This window comes from Siphateles boraxobius, unplaced genomic scaffold (assembly GCF_051911475.1).
Source record: "Siphateles boraxobius isolate OS27281-9 unplaced genomic scaffold, OSU_SipBor_1 75, whole genome shotgun sequence".
In the NCBI taxonomy this organism is placed as follows: domain Eukaryota; kingdom Metazoa; phylum Chordata; class Actinopteri; order Cypriniformes; family Leuciscidae; genus Siphateles; species Siphateles boraxobius.
The window spans coordinates 2,127,954-2,145,440 of record NW_027509203.1 but is presented as its reverse complement, the minus strand read 5'-3'; the positions used below and the strand labels follow the sequence as shown (position 1 = coordinate 2,145,440).

At 45.7% G+C, this 17,487-nt stretch overlaps 2 protein-coding genes across 7 annotated transcripts in view; both read left to right on the top strand.

Moving 5' to 3' along the window:
* The window catches only part of LOC143724537 (serine/threonine-protein kinase WNK2), a 78,450-nt gene extending 68,617 nt beyond the window's left edge, over nt 1–9,833 (top strand). For 2 of the 6 annotated variants that reach the window (XM_077217656.1, XM_077217654.1), the window contains exons 28-29: nt 4,991–5,268; nt 7,540–9,833. In XM_077217656.1, the coding sequence (XP_077073771.1) occupies nt 4,991–5,268; nt 7,540–7,881 (620 nt within the window). In that variant the 3' untranslated portion in view covers nt 7,882–9,833. Of the gene's footprint in view, nt 1–4,262; nt 4,308–4,990; nt 5,281–7,539 lie in introns of all 6 variants that reach the window. The other 4 variants (XM_077217655.1, XM_077217653.1, XM_077217652.1 and 1 more) reach the window with 3 other exon arrangements.
* Nucleotides 8,085–13,157, top strand: LOC143724511 (zinc-binding protein A33-like). The gene is made up of 6 exons (XM_077217588.1): nt 8,085–8,091; nt 10,275–10,558; nt 11,661–11,891; nt 11,969–11,991; nt 12,073–12,191; nt 12,509–13,157. The coding sequence occupies exons 1-6, from the start codon at nt 8,085–8,087 to the stop codon at nt 13,012–13,014; spliced, it is 1,170 nt and encodes a 389-aa protein (XP_077073703.1). The 3' UTR covers nt 13,015–13,157.
* The last annotated feature ends 4,330 nt before the right edge of the window (nt 13,158–17,487 follow it).

Genomic DNA, 17,487 nt, shown 5'->3' with positions numbered 1-17,487 from the left:
AATGAAGGTCTTGCTAGTTACTGACCTTACCGAACCTGGTTGCAGGAACTGATGCTCCTCGTGACAGCCTCTCTTTGGCCCATTCCTCTGAGGAAGGACCTACTTTCTCATAGATGTAGTACCCTATGGCACCCGCGTCCAGACCTCTGGAAACTCCATGTCTGGTCCCTGGATAGGACGTGGAGGTTCTAGGTGACCTACCCCAGGCGGTGGTAGACACCATCACTTCCTCTAGAGCCCCCTCTACGAGGTTCCTCTGTGCATTGAAGTGGAACCTGTTCATTGAGTGCTGTTCTTCTCCCCAGGAGAACCCAAGAACTTGCTTGATCAGATCAGTGCTTTCCTTCCTGCCAGATGGGTTGGAGCGAAGGTTGTATCCCTCCACCCACAAAGTGTATGTTGCTGCTATCACTATCGAGGGTATGTCGCTGGGAAAGCACGACCTGATCATCAGGTTCCTGAGGGGGGTGAGAAGACTAAATTCTCCTTGCCCTCACTCAATACTCTCTTGGGACTTGTCTCTAGTGCTTATGGCACTGCAGAGAGCGCCCTTCGAGCCCTTGCAGTCAGCTGTGTTAAAAAAACTGTCTTGGAAAATTAGTACTCCTGGTTGCATTCACCTTCATTAAGAGGGTAGGGGACCTGCATCCATTTTTCGGTCGATGAATCGTGCCTAGAATTCAGGCTGGCCTACTCTCACGCTATCCTGAGACACCGGCCTGGATATGTGCCCAAGGTTCCTACCACTCCCTTTCAGGACCAGGTGGTGAACCTGCACGGTACGGCTCCTCTGTGGTGAGCCTGCGTCTTTCCCTTGGCAGAGTCCGCTCTGGCGTCACTGTCTGGTGTTGTCTCCCCCTTACATAGGCTGGAGCCGCCCCAGTGACACTTCATATGTTGTACTGCCCTGTCGGCCAGTCCATATGTGTAACTCCAACATGATACCTCCCTTCGGGCAGGATGTGGGCTCTGCAGCGTTCCTTTTCTCTGGAAGGACACGCTTCCCTAGTGTTATACAAGAGTCTGGCTGTATGGATCATGCGGAACAGCAGTGTGAACTCTGCCCCAGTTAGTTTGGGGTCTGAGGGACTCACGTAGGGCACTGGATGTGGCAGCAACTGTGGCGTTTTCCAGAGGGGTCCCAATTACGTCGAACGTGACCGACTGAAAGGGAACGTTTTGGTTGTGTATGTAACCCTCGCTCCCTGAAAGAGGGAACAGAGACATTACGTCCCGTCGCCACGGTTCCTGTACCATCGCTGCACGGCTGTCACTATCTCGGCTCCTCAGCGTAAAACAAAGATGCGTGCATCCGCTTCCATATTTATACCCGCGCTGCAGGGCGGGGCGCGAGATGCAAATTTTGCACGCCAATGTGCATTGGCTCATTCTGTAGACACTCGAAGTGCTCCTAATTACGTTGGTGACGTCGGCGTAACGTCTCTATTCTCTCCTTCAGGGAACAAGTGTTACATACCTAACTGAGTTGTTTTACAAGCTACGGAATCATGGGGTGTACTTCGTTTTTTACACATGCCTTCTGCATTTTGGCTTTATTTTTTTTTAATAATGTTGTTCATTATTGTTGTTCAGCTGAGGTTCCATTTACCTAATTTTAAGATATGCTAAAGACCAGATGATTGTCACGGCTCTTAGGAAGGATGACGGAGATGAAAGTAGAAATAACACTTTCTTTAATATAGCAAACTCAGGAACAGGCAAACAGGTGAGACAGCGTGTATAACTCAAACAATACCGGACATTGAAGTGAGACAGGCAGGAACTTAAATACACAGTGAAGATGATTACAAAATGACAGGCAGCTGTGAGGGATGTAATCAGTGTCCATGGATACAGATTGGTGGCGGGAAACTCAGACGGGAACACACGTGACGTGGCAAATCAAAACGAACAGAAAGTCCAAAGAAGCCTAATGGTGACAAAACGCCCCCCTCCGGCAAGGCGCGTCTGCGCGTCCTCGTAACAAAATGACAGGCGGGGGACCGGAGGAGGTTCTGGTGGTGGACGAGACGATGAGGAAGTGCAGGAGAGAGGCTGGAGTGACAGGGTGGTGAAGGGACGACGATGATTCCCTGACGGCACAGATGGAGATGCCCTGGTGGCGCAGACCCAGAGCCATTCAGTACCGACACCCCACTGCAGAGTAGATGAAGGGAAGAGACCAGATGGCGAGGAGACTGACAATAGCTGGGGAATGACCGACGGAGACTCGGCGGCAGGATCCATCGGCGCAGACGGAGAGCCAGTGGACTCCAACTACGTCGCAGGATTAGGAGACCCCAGCGACATCGCGGCGACGAGTGCTGAAGATGGAGCCAGAGTGCCCGAGAGCAGAGGCGGAGGTGGAGTGAGGGAGGACAGAGATGAAGCCGAAGGGAAGGAGGAGCCCGCTGAAGCCAAAGGGGTGGAGGGATGGAGCGTAGCGGACGGACCGTAAGTCCGTGGCGAAGGCAGAGTGACGACTGACCAAGGGGGAGCCTGAAGAACGAGGGAACCCGCTGCAGCCGATGGTTCGAGGGTCTCTAGTGGAAGTGTAGGAGGGAGGAGCCAAGACGGAGTCGACAGGCCAAGATGGAGTGCAGAGGACCGAGGCTGGAGGCGAAGCCATAGGATCCTCATGTACAGGCGCTGCGGATGGTGGGCTGACCTGCAGCTCGACGTCGGGGAAACTCCTCGGAGACGGTGCAGGGCTGCGTACATCCAGCAGCGGCGGGGCTGGAGGACTGGCTGAGCTGGGTTTTAAGATGCTATTGAACTGACAGATGACAGGGTAGATACAGTCACTGGACAAATCGGAAGACGACGAAAATGCAGATGACGGGTGGGATAGGGCGGGAGAAAAGATATTTCATCACTGAAGTTTATCAGCCAGTCCTCTTGTTCCGTAGACTGGGTCCCCTCGTCCGCAGATGTCGTGGGCACACACCCCTGGTCAGACTCCTGTTGGAGCTCCTCCTCTGGGGCGAGGGTCAGCTCTGTCCTCTTCGTCTCAGGCTCTGGCTGACGCGTCGTGGCGGGTGGAGCGGGATCTCCGCGGTCGAGGGTGGTAATCCAGGCTCTGGGTCTGGCTGTGTTCTGGATCGGGCTGCGACACTCTCCAGACACCTGATGATGGCCTCCTTCCAGTTCAGGTTCGAGGTGTCTGGGAGGTCAATCGGATGGTGGAAGTTTGCCCCGATCCAGAACAGGGTCTTCAGGGTTTTGTCGTCGAGGGGGCTGGTGACTGCAAGGTAAAAGAAGTTTGTGGTGAAAGACAAAAAATCCTGGCTCTTCTGAGCTAGGGCGAAGAACTCAAAATCCATCTTAATTTTAGTCCGGTATTCTGTCACGGCTCGTAGGAAGGATGACGGAGATGAAAGTAGAAATAACACTTTCTTTAATATAGCAAACTCAGGAACAGGCAAACGGGTGAGACAGCGTGTATAACACAAATAATACCGGACATTGAAGTGAAGACAGGCAGGAACTTAAATACACAGTGAAGATGATTACAAAATGACAGGCAGCTGTGAGGGAGGTGATCAGTATCCATGGATACAGATTGGTGGCGGGAAACTCAGACGGGGAACACACGTGGCAAATCAAAACAAAAAGAAAGTCCAAAGAAGCCTAATGGTGACAATGATATTTTATGTCCTGATACATAAAACCATAGAATTCAAATAGGGTGTACTATCTTTTTCACGTGTATCATTCCGGTGAGCATTTTATTGGACTATGGCCATGAGCAGAGGATCAGAAAGTCCTTTTGCCCTTAATTATAAACTCTACGTGTCCTCATCTAAAGCTACAACACAAGCAGATGTTTTGACAGCTGCCACTGGATCTTAAATGAAGGTGAAGCTTGTGGTTAGAAGTCCATCCACAGTATGATCAGTCATGATTTTGGCCAAACCAACATCCTGTTTCAATAGGACCTATTCAGGAGAGAACGTTGTTGTGCCCCTCAAACAATTTCATGGGGTCTTTAAAGTAGGACATTTTAGTCAAACAAAAGTGTTGGACATCATTCAGGGTCCAGGCTTGAAGGTTGTCTGCACAAAATGCCTTTTTTAGCTCATGAGCCATTTAAACATGTCACCCACCGACACTTCATGAGAAGTTGCCTCTCTGCACCTGATTCTGTATCTGTTCACTGATTGGTCGCTATGTTTTGTTGTGCTGCAGCTTGTCCAATTGGCTGTGCCGTGTGCTTTTCTCCGCCCCCTAACATCTCTGTCTTTGCTGTTTTGCTCTTGTAGGGTCCACTCTGAAACGACTATGTCTAGGGAAAGAGCGCAACAGTAGTAAATATCCCACTACTTTCTTCTTCGCTCCTAGTCCCTCTTTCTTTCTCTTTCGTTCTTTCTTTCTTTCTTTCTTTCTTTCTTTCTTTCTTTTATATTTATTCATGTCATTTCTTTTGTTGGCATGAGCGATTGCCTGTGTGATAAGTGATTGCCATTTGCCACAGCAGATTGTGAAATGTGCAGTGATTCTTTATATTCATTTAAATTGTCTTTTTTTCTAGTGCATGGTTGATGCAGTCAAGTGTTTATTGAAACCTTTATGATTTCTGTATTCCTGGTCAGTTAAGTACATTGGTGTATTGCTTTGTTCTTTGTTTGGTTCTGTAAACATCCAGCTGCTTGATTTTAGGCTAGAACAAGTGCACAACAAGTAACACACATACGCAGATACAATCAGAGGCACCAACACGTTTCAAGTACATACACAGTGTGGGTTCTCTCATTGGGAACAAACCCCATAAATTGAATAATTAGACTTGATTCAATACCACATTGAAACAATATTTTTAAAAGTAAAATATTTACACATCTACTAATGTGTAACGATTAACCATGATATTAGCCACATTTCACTGCGTAACGTGACGAATCTCATTATCTGTCAGTGAGCAGTGGATTGGTTACAGAGGACTTCAGAGTGAATTCTTTGAGCTTGAGGTCTTTCTCTGTCTCTTTCTCAGGGTCTCATAACACTGGTGCCTCATCATCATCATCATCCGCAGCCGTGCCGTCTTCATCACCTCGGCCAATCACGGCGCTCGTCCAGGCTCAAGCCAACAACAGCAACAACAAGACTGGCACATTCACTGATGACCTACACAAGCTGGTTGATGATTGGGCGAAAGAGACTCTTGCCTCCGCCCCTCAGATCCGCCCCTCTGTGTGTCAGATCAGACCGCAGAGATCTCATCACTCCTTCCAGACCAGCCAAACTGCAATGGCCAAAGTCCCCAATCAGGTACTATATGAGGTTTGTCATCCAGAATCTTAATGAGGGTGTTTTTTTCTTCATGTTCATCTTTCTTTAGTGTTTAATGTTGCTGTTTGATCATGAAAAAGCTCTGCAAAGCTCCTGTTCCTCTCTATATCAGTGTCAGTGTTTCTGAACCCCTGAAACGCATCTATTGTCTTGCGTTTCGTCCGGGAACGAACACATGGCAATTTAAATGCCTTATTTAAATAATTCATATGCAGAATAAAGAGGCGGGGCCTGGTGGAGTTGGTTAGTAGCGTGTTAAACTGGCGTTTGTGGTAAGGGGCAGGACAATTCCCAAACATGTTCAAAGCGCTTGACCAATCTCAATCACATTGCTCCAGCCGACCAATTAGAGCTCAGTGTGCTTTTCAGAAGGAGGGACTTCATAGAGACAGACTAGGAAGAGAGGAGCTGCAACAATGGAGAATATGTGGGAACTCAAAATTTTAAGGCCACCAGGTTACTTTAAGTTAAACCAAAAATATATATTCTGTTTCATTAATCAGATACATCTTACTATAGATGTGAACTAAGATTATGTGGTCACATTTACCATTGCTCTGCAAAATTTCACGACTGATATCCAGTTACTTGGGAGAAAGCTTGCCATGTTGATTCAGCTCATGTTCACGCAAATTCACCACGCTGACCAAGAGAAAGCTGCTTAGTGTTTCATACATCTATACAATATTGACGTGAAATTTTCCTGAAATCAAGTATGCATTGCTGAGAATGGAACACGTACTTGCGTTACGTTCAGACCAAGCAGAAACCTTCCGGTCTCTCTCTTGAATCCAACACGGAAGTGACTTAAACTGCAATTCATCGACTGGTTGCTAGAGACAGACTGCAAAAGAGTCAATCCCATAGACCCCCATGTTAAAATGCCCAACTTTACAGCAGAAAAATATGTTTACAGCCTGGTGCAAAAAGTGTTTTTTGTTTATATAGCTAATTTTACCCTTCATGACAACTGTGGGGGGGGTGAATTTTTTATAACTCATGCATTTAAATTATATTAAAGGGATAATTCACCCAAAAATGAAAATTATCCCATGTCTCTTCTCAAGTCATCCTGGGTGTAAATGACATTCTTCTTTCAGACGAATACAATCTGAGTTGCATTAAAAAATGTCCTGGCTCTTCCAAGCTAAATAATGGGAGTGAATGGGCCCTATTTTAACAGCAAAAACTGTCCTTAAAAGTGCATCATATCCATCATAAAAGTGTCCCAAACGCCTCCGAGGGGTTAATAAAGGCCTCTGAAGGGAAGGGATGCGTTGGTGTAAAAAAAATATTGACATTTAAAACTTTATCGACTAAAATAACTAGCAAGTGGACTTACGCCAAAAGAGTAACACTTGACAATGTATGATGTAGGATGTAGGAGTAGCGTAAGCTTTGATGCTTCTCGCGGTTCCAACAAACAGGGCTGGGCAGCCGTGTTTGTCATTACGCTGTGTGTCAAGTTCAAGGGTTTACTCTTGCGTAAATCGTGAAATTTTCTTACACCAACGCATCGCTTCGTATCAGAAAGCCTTTATTAACCCCTCGGTCCTTTTGGGACACTTTTATGATGGATATGATGTTGATGCACTTGTATGGACCTCAAAAAATAGTGCCCATTCACTCCCATTATAAAGCTTGGAAGAGCAAAGACATTTTTTAATATAACTCCAGTTGTATTCGTCTGAAAGAAGAATGTTATATACACCTCGGATGGCTTCAGGGTGAGTAAATCATGGGCTAATTTTTATTTTTGGGTGAACTATCCTGAACTAAAGCCTTAAAGTTCTGCATAATTAAGGGCATGGCCACTTGAGTGACTGGTGGATTGTCGCTGATGTCACTACTGGCGTTTGTCTGCTGTCTGTTAGCGTCACGTCACCTCAGCTAATCCGCCTCTTTGCTCATTTTCGGTTATCCGGGAGTGACACGCTGCCAATTCAGAAACCTACGGGTGACGTCACGGACACCACATTCACATTTTTTCTCAGTCTATGGTTCTGACGAGTCACGGGAAGTCGGATTATTTTCCACGAACAGGTTCTATCAAAAAGTTAGTTTCAATGAACCAATTCAAAAAAAGATTCACCAGTTTGTTTACATAATCCCGCAATGACATCACGCATACGCAATTGTCTGAGTAAATCACTCAATAATGATTTTCTGAAGCATATAAAGTGAATACACGTCAACCATGAGAAACCATAAAGCAGTGTTATTTGATCTCGTCTCTCTCTTCTCTTCTAGATGAGAGGCTCAATCCCTGCGGCGGCTGTGAAGCTCCATCTACCCCTGTCCTGCCCGATGTCAGCAGCTCTGGGTCCCATCATGCCTCACGGCATCACCAGCGGCCCGCCGCCCGTCATCCAGCGGGGCGGATACCTGATGCGCAGCGTCCCCTTCACTGGGATGATGCCAGCGCCTGTGTATCCACACCAGTGGTCCGGTTTGCCCAGTCCAGTGGGAATGTTTGGCACGGCCGCGATGGTCCCGTATCCGACCATGGCCAGCCCGGCACTGCAGACGTTTCCTCTGGTGGTCAAAAGCCCAGACGCCCCGATGTGCCCCAGCAAAGCCAGGACTGCATGAGCGCTTGAGACTCTGTTCTGCGTAAGGCTAATCAGTGCACACTTGCAGATGGATAATCACACTAACTCAAACTGACTGGGAATTCCTGCAATACGTTTTAAACTCGGCTTCAGGATTAAACCACAATCTCTCCTCGATGTCTGTGTGCTTTAGATCGCTGTTGGATGGGAGAACGTCTGTACAAAGCCTTTGAGCCTGTAAATATGAGGTGTGAGTTTGTGTGTGTGTGTGAATGTGGGCATGATGAGTGTGTTGATGTCTCAATCCAGTCCTGTGGGCGCCGCTTGCACATTTGTTTGTTTTGACGTTTTAGCTCTTATGTTTGAATATGAATTGAGGAGTAGTTAGTGTTAAGGGTTTGGCTGAGATTAGGCCTTCAATTCTTGTAATGAAGTATCATTTCATAATCCTTTTGCTGATTGACTAAAACCTTGAGATGCATAAACGGGCATATTGGGCCTTGAAACACGATCAGAATAAATGTAGTCATTCTTATCTAAATCTTATGACGATTTGTGTAAGATTGGAAATTCTGCTCATGTTTTATGAAAGCATCCCAGTGCTGAACATTGATTATGGTCAGAAATATCAGTCCTGCTTTCCAATCATACGCGTTTCATTCATTTACAGCACTTTCATTGGCCGTTTACAGAAATATCCAGCTATTTCAGACCACAGGACAAAATCCCTACTTTAAGAAACACAATTCAGGATGATGTAGTGCCTTGATCGGTCATCAGTTTTCCGTCAAAAAGTATGAATTGGTTTTCATTCCTCTTCTGTTCCTAATGCAGTGGTGGTTGTTTTTTTCAATTCACGTCCCCTTTCAGTTGAAGCAAGTTTGCATTGAATAAACCTAATAATGTGAAGTGTAGCTAGTAGCTAGATTGATGAACGAATACAGTTGATGTCTGGGTTTCTGATCGGTTACAATCATTCATAAGCAATACTGCACTAAGCACAGAGTCTCAGACGGATTTGAGGAAGGACTGGTTTATATTGAGATGATCTGATGAACGATGCATGCCATCAAAAGCGTTGCAGACGCCCAAATACAGAATTAATAATTACTGTGTAAACGTGCTCTTATAAGTGCGCCGCCTTCCCTCTTTACAGCATAACACAGAGACTGAATGCAGGTTTGACTCTGAATGTGTGTCAAAATGACATTTGCATGTGATTCAACCTCCCTGTTACGTGCTGCATTATCCCAACCCATAATGTGAACATTGATAAACTACTTTACATTTGACTATTTACCAAATGTAACATTTTTATTTGCTTTGCAAAGTGGCTGAGTTTATTCCTTCTTGCACGGTGTTAATGATGTTGAGTTTTAATTTATTTTAAGAGGGCAGTGCAAGTGTTAGTAACGACTCATATTTATTGTTGTTTTTCATAAAAGCGATCCAGCATTAGAAAGTGCAAGCGTTTGAACACTAGCTCACAGGTGTACAAAACGTATTTGCTTCCAAAATCCACATCCCAACATAAACTCTGGTTTTATTTGTAAGTTTGTATGATTCCAATCTTTAGTCAGGGTTATATTTCTATTGTAACTGCCAAACTGTGAATTGTACAGTCCTCAGTTGTACAGTATTTATTTCCTCAGTGCTTTGTTTTGCTGCAGCTTCTGTCCTGTAATGTGTTTTCCATGCATTTGTATAGGATACTAACCAATGATCTGCAGGAGAAACTTTTCCGGGAGGTTTCTGATATTCTGTTCTTGCTGTTATTAATGCTGATAATATATCGCTATAATTACTCCACTTTGCCATGTTTGTGTCTCACTGATCTGATGGTTATGGACTTTTCCCAGTCTTTTCTATGTGAATGATTGCTTCACCCTTTTCCGCATTACTTTGCTCCGCTCAGATCCAAACGAAATGCACTCACAACACAGACTGTGTACAAGTTTAATTAAGAATAAATAAATATTTTGTGCTTAATAACTACTGTGTTCTTGTGGTTTTCCACAGGCGTAAACAGTGATTATCTGAGCCGTGCTCTTGAGGTCATGTACACTGTAAAAAACAACAACATGTAAATAAAAAGTAACTATGTAAAAACATTTTATTAAAGTCAAGTCATCTTCATTTATATAGCGCTTTTAACAATATAGATTGTTTTAAAGCAGGTTTACAGTGAAAATAGGAAATATTATCCTATTATATAATATTGTATAACCGAGATTGCATTGGCTTTACAGAAGCTCTAGAATAAAGTTATTGTCCAGCTGAAGTTAGTTTTAATTGATTCACTTCCGTTGCAATGATCATTAGTTATTAACTTAGCGGCCTCTAACACGACACCATTCTAACAGAAAACAAGGCTACAAGGCTCCTGTTCTTTTATCCTGTAGTCCCAGTTTCTGTAAAGAGTGTCTTCAACAGTTCTGGAGACCAAGAAATATCAGGAGTGTCCTGTCTGCAGGAGAAGATCCTCAAAACCTAATCCTCCAATTAATCTTGCGTTAAAAAACTTGTGTGAGTCGTACCTGAAGGAGAGAAATGAGAGGCGTTCATCGGGGTCTGAGGAGATCTGCAGCTTACACAGTGAGAAACTCAAACTCTTCTGTCTGGAGGACAAACAGCCTGTGTGTTTAGTGTACAGAGATTCAAAACAACATGACAATCATAAATTCAGAGCCATCAGTGAAATGGTTTCATCATATAAGGTAAGACAAATGTTTCCTGATTCACATAGAACAATAACGAGTCATAGACACAGATCCTTCCAGTTACTAACGTAGCCTCAGTTTCCTGAGATAACGAACATTGCATCAGTAACTGACTCTTATGGGGTGAACTTAGTTTTTCCCTGAATACTGAAGCCTGATTGGTTCATGTCTCTGCACCTGCACAGACAAATGGATTTTCAGTCCGCCAAAACTGGTGGGACCGACTGCCTATTTAAGTCACGCTGAAAGACATTTTCATCTAAATCTTTCTACTGAGGAGCGGCAACGTCGACTTGCGTACAGTAGCACGACAAACTCAAGTATTCCTCGCCGCAGATTGTAGCGCGGTGACGTCACGCATTCAGATTTATCCACTCTGGGACCCGGTTTAAAAAAATAGCGGTTTCAGTGTCCCAAACCGCCGGATCCGTCTGGATGAAACGCCAATACGATACAAGATTTGTACGTATACAGCTAAATGCGTCTCCGTGTGGACAGGGCCTTACTAGTTCTGCATGGCTTAGGGCCGTGTGCAGGCAGAGATGCGCGGCGATGGTCTCTCCTTTCAGCGCGACTTAAATATGCACAACTGTGAACCAATCAGTCTTTAGTATTCAGTGTTGATTTGATTGAACAGGGCTGCAGTGATCAGGACTGGTTGTGTTTAGACCAGCTGAACTACATTATAAATGCAGTTTCATAGATTTGAGGAATTATTAACTACGGGGGCAAATACATTTTCACGCCGGCCCAGTTGGAATTGGATAACTTTTTTTTTTCCAATAAATAGTATTATTATTTACAAACTGTACTTACTCTAATTACTTTAATTTCTGAATCAATCTAGTATGAGATGTACACAAAAACAGAAGAAATCAGGAGGGGGGCAAATACTTTTTCACTGAATTATATGATCATATATATCGCTGTATTGTCTTCTATCTACTGTAATCTGGTGTTTTATTTATTTTTGTTCAATTCTAGAATAGCAGCAATCTGCCTCTGGATCTGCTTTATGTCAGGTATCCGAGTTTATCTTGGATATTAATGATGTAAAGTGTTGATTGAGATGATTGAAGTGAATGTGCTTTGATTTCAGTCTCAAGCTGAGCAAACAGAGCGTCAGATTAAACATCAGTTTGAGAAGCTTCATCAGTTTCTCAGAGATGAAGAAGAAGCTACAGTCACTGCACTGAGGGAGGAAGAGGAGCAGAAGATGCAGAGGATGAAGGAGAAGCTGGAGGAGATGAACACACACATCTCAGCTCTTTCACACACAATCAAAGACATGGAGGAGATGATGAAAGCCAGTGACGTCTGCTTTCTGAAGGTCTGATTTCAGATCATTGGTTGATCATTGGTTGATTGATTGAGTTCTTGATGATAAATGGTGTGTTTGTTTTGCAGGAGTTTCCAGTCTCAAAGGAAAGGTGAGTGATCTGCTCCTGTCTCTGGTCTCTCTGGTTCTGATCCAAAGCCACTGCAGTTCTGACTCCTGAATGTTCTTCCAGAGTCCAGAGCTCACGGCCGGATCCACAGATGGCTTCTGGAGCTTTGATTCATGTGCCACGATACTTGGGCAACCTGCCGTTCAGAGTCTGGAAGAAGATGCAGGACATCGTCCAAAACAGTGAGTCTGACAGCAGAAGATGTGAGCTGCGAGGGAGGGAGTAGATCTCATTGATTTATTGTTATTTAATTTTACCAAAGTATCAGTTTTCTCTTGATGGACACAAATGTCTGAATCCCATATTTAATGTTTGTAGTTGATGCCGTTAAACGCTGATGATAAAAACGAGTGTGAAACTAATAACAGCACTGACAGTGATCAGAGGAAAATGAGTTTGATCAACAGGACGAGTGTCATAATTCATAATAATCTGTGTTGGGTTCTTGATCATTATATGAAGTTCAGAATAAAAGCATGTGTTGATTGTCTCTCATCAGCTCCTGTGATTCTGGATCCAAACACTGCAGATTCACGTCTCGTCCTGTCTGATGACCTGACCAGTGTGAGACACAGCGGGAACTATCAAACTCTTCTTGATAATCCAGAGAGATTTGAATGTAATTGTGTTGTAGGTACAGAGGGTTTTAACTCAGGAACACACTGCTGGGATGTGGAGGTTAAAGAGAGTGAACGCTGGACTCTTGGAGTAACTACAGCATCAAACCAGAGGAAGGGAGATGTTTTCTTCAACACTGATGTCTGGAGTGTGTGGTATGATGACGAGTATAATCAGGACGAACGGTCTTTAAGTTCTGGTTTCCGTGTTAAACAGAAGCTTGATCGTGTGAGAGTGAATCTGGAGTATAATGGAGGAATGGTGTCGTTCTCTGATCCTGTAACTAACACACATCTACACACATTCACAACCACCTTCACTCACACACTCTTTCCATTCTTCCGGTGTTTTGACTCTCTGAGGATCTTACCGGTCAATAGTCAGTAAACGCCACTCCTGTAGATCTGGATCTTCTGCTTTCATCATGTTTCCAATATTTAATTCTTATCACATGAGTAAGAGTGCTGTTGATCTGATTATCAGTATGGTGGCTGTGATTGGGCCGTGATGATCGGTTTTAAGATGGTGTTGATGTTGACCTCAACATGCAAATGTGGTATTGAGCTCAAAAATCACAGAGGTAACGTGATCTTTTCTGGATGTTACAGGGACAGATGAACAGATGTGTGAGTATCCAGTGGAGAGTGGCTCATGAAGCTGAATGCTGCCATCAAAGGCTGAGTTACTATACTATAGATGGATAACAAAATATATTAAATATTAACTTGTAGTTTATTTTAATTAATGTAATTTCAAACAGCGATATTACAACACTTTTCTGATTCTTGATTTCTGTGCATTTGCTGCAGATCTTTTGTGATGGAGCAGGACCTGCAAGGATAGATGATAGCGGCATTTGTTGGGAAAAAAAGTTTTAGGGATTTTAATAAAATATAAAGTAAGGTAATTTATGTTACTTTTAATACAAAAATCAAATTACATTGTGCTGTTAAAATGACTACTTCTGTATGATGTTTGTGCATTTTTGTAGGATCTGAAATCTCTGCAGGCTGGTGTGAGCACCGACGATGAGGAGCCCAGAGCTGAATCCTGGAAATGGTGGCATGGATGAGACCCTCCATCACTCTACCTGCTCTTATGAGACCCTCCATCACTCCACCGGCCCTTATGAGACCCTCCATCACTTCACCTGCTCTTGTGAGACCCTCCATCACTCCACCGGCCCTAATGAGACCCTCCATCACTCCACCTGCCCGTATGAGACCCTCCATCACTCCACCGGCCCTTATGAGACCCTCCATCACTCCACCGGCCCTTATGAGACCCTCCATCACTCCACCTGCTCTTATGAGACCCTCCATCACTCCACCTGCCCTTATGAGACCCTCCATCACTCCACCGGCCCTTATAAAACCCTCCATCTCTCCACTTGCTCTTATGAGACCCTCCATCACTCCACCTGCCCTTATGAGACCCTCCATCACTCCACCGGCCCTTATGAGACCCTCCATCACTTCACCTGCTCTTGTGAGACCCTCCATCACTTCACCTGCTCTTGTGAGACCCTCCATCACTCCACCGGCCCTTATGAGACCCTCCATCACTCCACCGGCCCTTATGAGACCCTCCATCACTTCACCTGCTCTTGTGAGACCCTCCATCACTCCACCGGCCCTTATGAGACCCTCCATCACTCCACCTGCTCGTATGAGACCCTCCATCACTCCACCTGCCCTTATGAGACCCTCCATCTCTCCACCTGCCCTTATGAGACCCTCCATCACTCCACCGGCCCTTATGAGACCCTCCATCACTCCACCTGCCCTTATGAGACCCTCCATCACTCCACCTGCCCTTATGAGACCCTCCATCACTCCACCGGCCCTTATGAGACCCTCCATCTCTCCACCTGCCCTTATGAGACCCTCCATCACTCCACCTGCCCTTATGAGACCCTCCATCACTCCACCGGCCCTTATGAGACCCTCCATCACTTCACCTGCTCTTGTGAGACCCTCCATCACTCCACCGGCCCTTATGAGACCCTCCATCACTCCACCTGCTCGTATGAGACCCTCCATCACTCCACCTGCCCTTATGAGACTCTCCATCTCTCCACCGGCCCTTATGAGACCCTCCATCACTCCACCTGCCCTTATGAGACTCTCCATCACTCCACCGGCCCTTATGAGACCCTCCATCACTCCACCTGCTCTTATGAGACCCTCCATCACTTCACCTGCTCTTGTGAGACCCTCCATCACTCCACCTGCTCTTATGAGTCCCTCCATCACTCCACCTGCTCTTATGAGTCCCTCCATCACTCCACCTGTCCTTATGAGACCCTCCATCACTCCACCTAACCTAATGAGACCCTCCATCTCTCCACCAGCCCTTATGAGACCCTCCATCTCTCCACCAGCCCTTATGAGACCCTCCATCACTTCATCTGCTCTTGTGAGACCCTCCATCACTCCACCTGCTCTTATGAGTCCCTCCATCACTCCACCTGCCCTTATGAGACCCTCCATCAATCCACCTGCCCTTGTGAGACCCTCCATCACTCCACCTGCCCTTATGAGACCCTCCATCACTCCAACGGCCCGTATGTGAGAGTCCATCTCTCCACCCGCCCTTATGAGACGCTCCATCACTCCACCTGCCCTTATGAGACTCTCCATCTCTCCACCGGCCCTTATGAGACCCTCCATCACTCCACCTGCCCTTATGAGACTCTCCATCTCTCCACCGGCCCTTATGAGACCCTCCATCACTCCACCTGCTCTTATGAGACCCTCCATCACTCCACCGGCCCTTATGAGACTCTCCATCACTCCACCGGCCCTTATGAGACCCTCCATCACTCCACCTGCCCTTATGAGACTCTCCATCACTCCACCTGCCCTTATGAGACTTTCCATCTCTCCACCGGCCCTTATAAGACCCTCCATCACTCCACCTGCCCTTATGAGACTCTCCATCTCTCCACCGGCCCTTATGAGACCCTCCATCACTCCACCTGCCCTTATGAGACTCTCCATCTCTCCACCTGCCCTTATGAGACTCTCCATCACTCCACCGGCCCTTATGAGACCCTCCATCACTCCACCTGCCCTTATGAGACTCTCCATCACTCCACCTGCCCTTATGAGACTTTCCATCTCTCCACCGGCCCTTATGAGACCCTCCATCACTCCACCTGCCCTTATGAGACTCTCCATCTCTCCACCGGCCCTTATGAGACTCTCCATCACTCCACCTGCCCTTATGAGACTCTCCATCTCTCCGCCGGCCCTTATGAGACCCTCCATCACTTCACCTGCTCTTATGAGTCCCTCCATCACTCCACCTGTCCTTATGAGACTTTCCATCTCTCCACCGGCCCTTATAAGACCCTCCATCACTCCACCTGCCCTTATGAGACTCTCCATCTCTCCACCGGCCCTTATGAGACCCTCCATCACTCCACCTGCCCTTATGAGACTCTCCATCTCTCCACCTGCCCTTATGAGACTCTCCATCACTCCACCGGCCCTTATGAGACCCTCCATCACTCCACCTGCCCTTATGAGACTCTCCATCACTCCACCTGCCCTTATGAGACTTTCCATCTCTCCACCGGCCCTTATGAGACCCTCCATCACTCCACCTGCCCTTATGAGACTCTCCATCTCTCCACCGGCCCTTATGAGACTCTCCATCACTCCACCTGCCCTTATGAGACTCTCCATCTCTCCGCCGGCCCTTATGAGACCCTCCATCACTTCACCTGCTCTTATGAGTCCCTCCATCACTCCACCTGTCCTTATGAGACCCTCCATCACTCCACCTGCCCTTATGAGACCCTCCATCACTCCACCGGCCCTTATGAGACCCTCCATCACTCCACCTGCCCTTGTGAGACCCTCCATCACTCCACATGCCCTTATGAGACCCTCCATCACTCCACCGGCCCTTATGAGACCCTCCATCACTCCACCTGCCCTTATGAGACCCTACATCTGCCCTTATGAGACCCTCCATCACTCCACTGGCTCTTAAAAGACCCCCCATTACTCCACCTGTCCTTATGAGACCCTCCATCACTCCACCGGCCCTTATGAGACCCTCCATCACTACACCTGCCCTTATTACCTCAGATTGTGAAGCACAGCGCAGGACGCAAAAACCTCCGGCACGAAGGCATGGCTCACCTCCGCTGGTCAGTTGATTCATCAGAATAAAGCCACAAAAAGGGAACCGCTGTGTTGAGATGGCAGTAGGATTTGGGGTTCAGCGCCTGTAATACATGCTTGTAGTTTGAATAAAGCTTTGTTTCATGTGTTGTTGACTTATATATGCATTTGTTTATTGTGATTGTTACTTTTATTTGTTCTTTTACTAATTTATTCATGTTTCTTATTGTTGTCAGTATATAAAATATAATTAATATAATTAATGTATGCATTAATTCATTGCTTGACTGAAAATTGAGGCTAGCAATTAAACTGAATTCTGAGGTAATATAAATTTTTAAGGAGTGATACTTACATTTTTCGAGTATACAATCAACAGGTTTCTCCAAAGGTGAGATCTTATAGCAGCTGTCCGTCTCCTTTGTGCAGACATTACAACCGCTGTGGAAAACCATTCTAGGTAGGGCTATCGAGTTACCGATGTTATGAGGTGTTAGTGCACCTGTCGCTCATATAATTTCTATTGCAGAACTTATAGTTACATACAAGAACAGGGGAAGATACCATAGTTGTATCTTTAACAATGAACAATCATAATGACAAAAACATAAAGATCATGGGTCTATGTAATAATATGATATTTTATACACAGGAAAAAAGAACAATGACAAGGCTAAATATCTTTATCAGGTTCCACCTGACCAAGTGTCGAGGTGTCCATGAG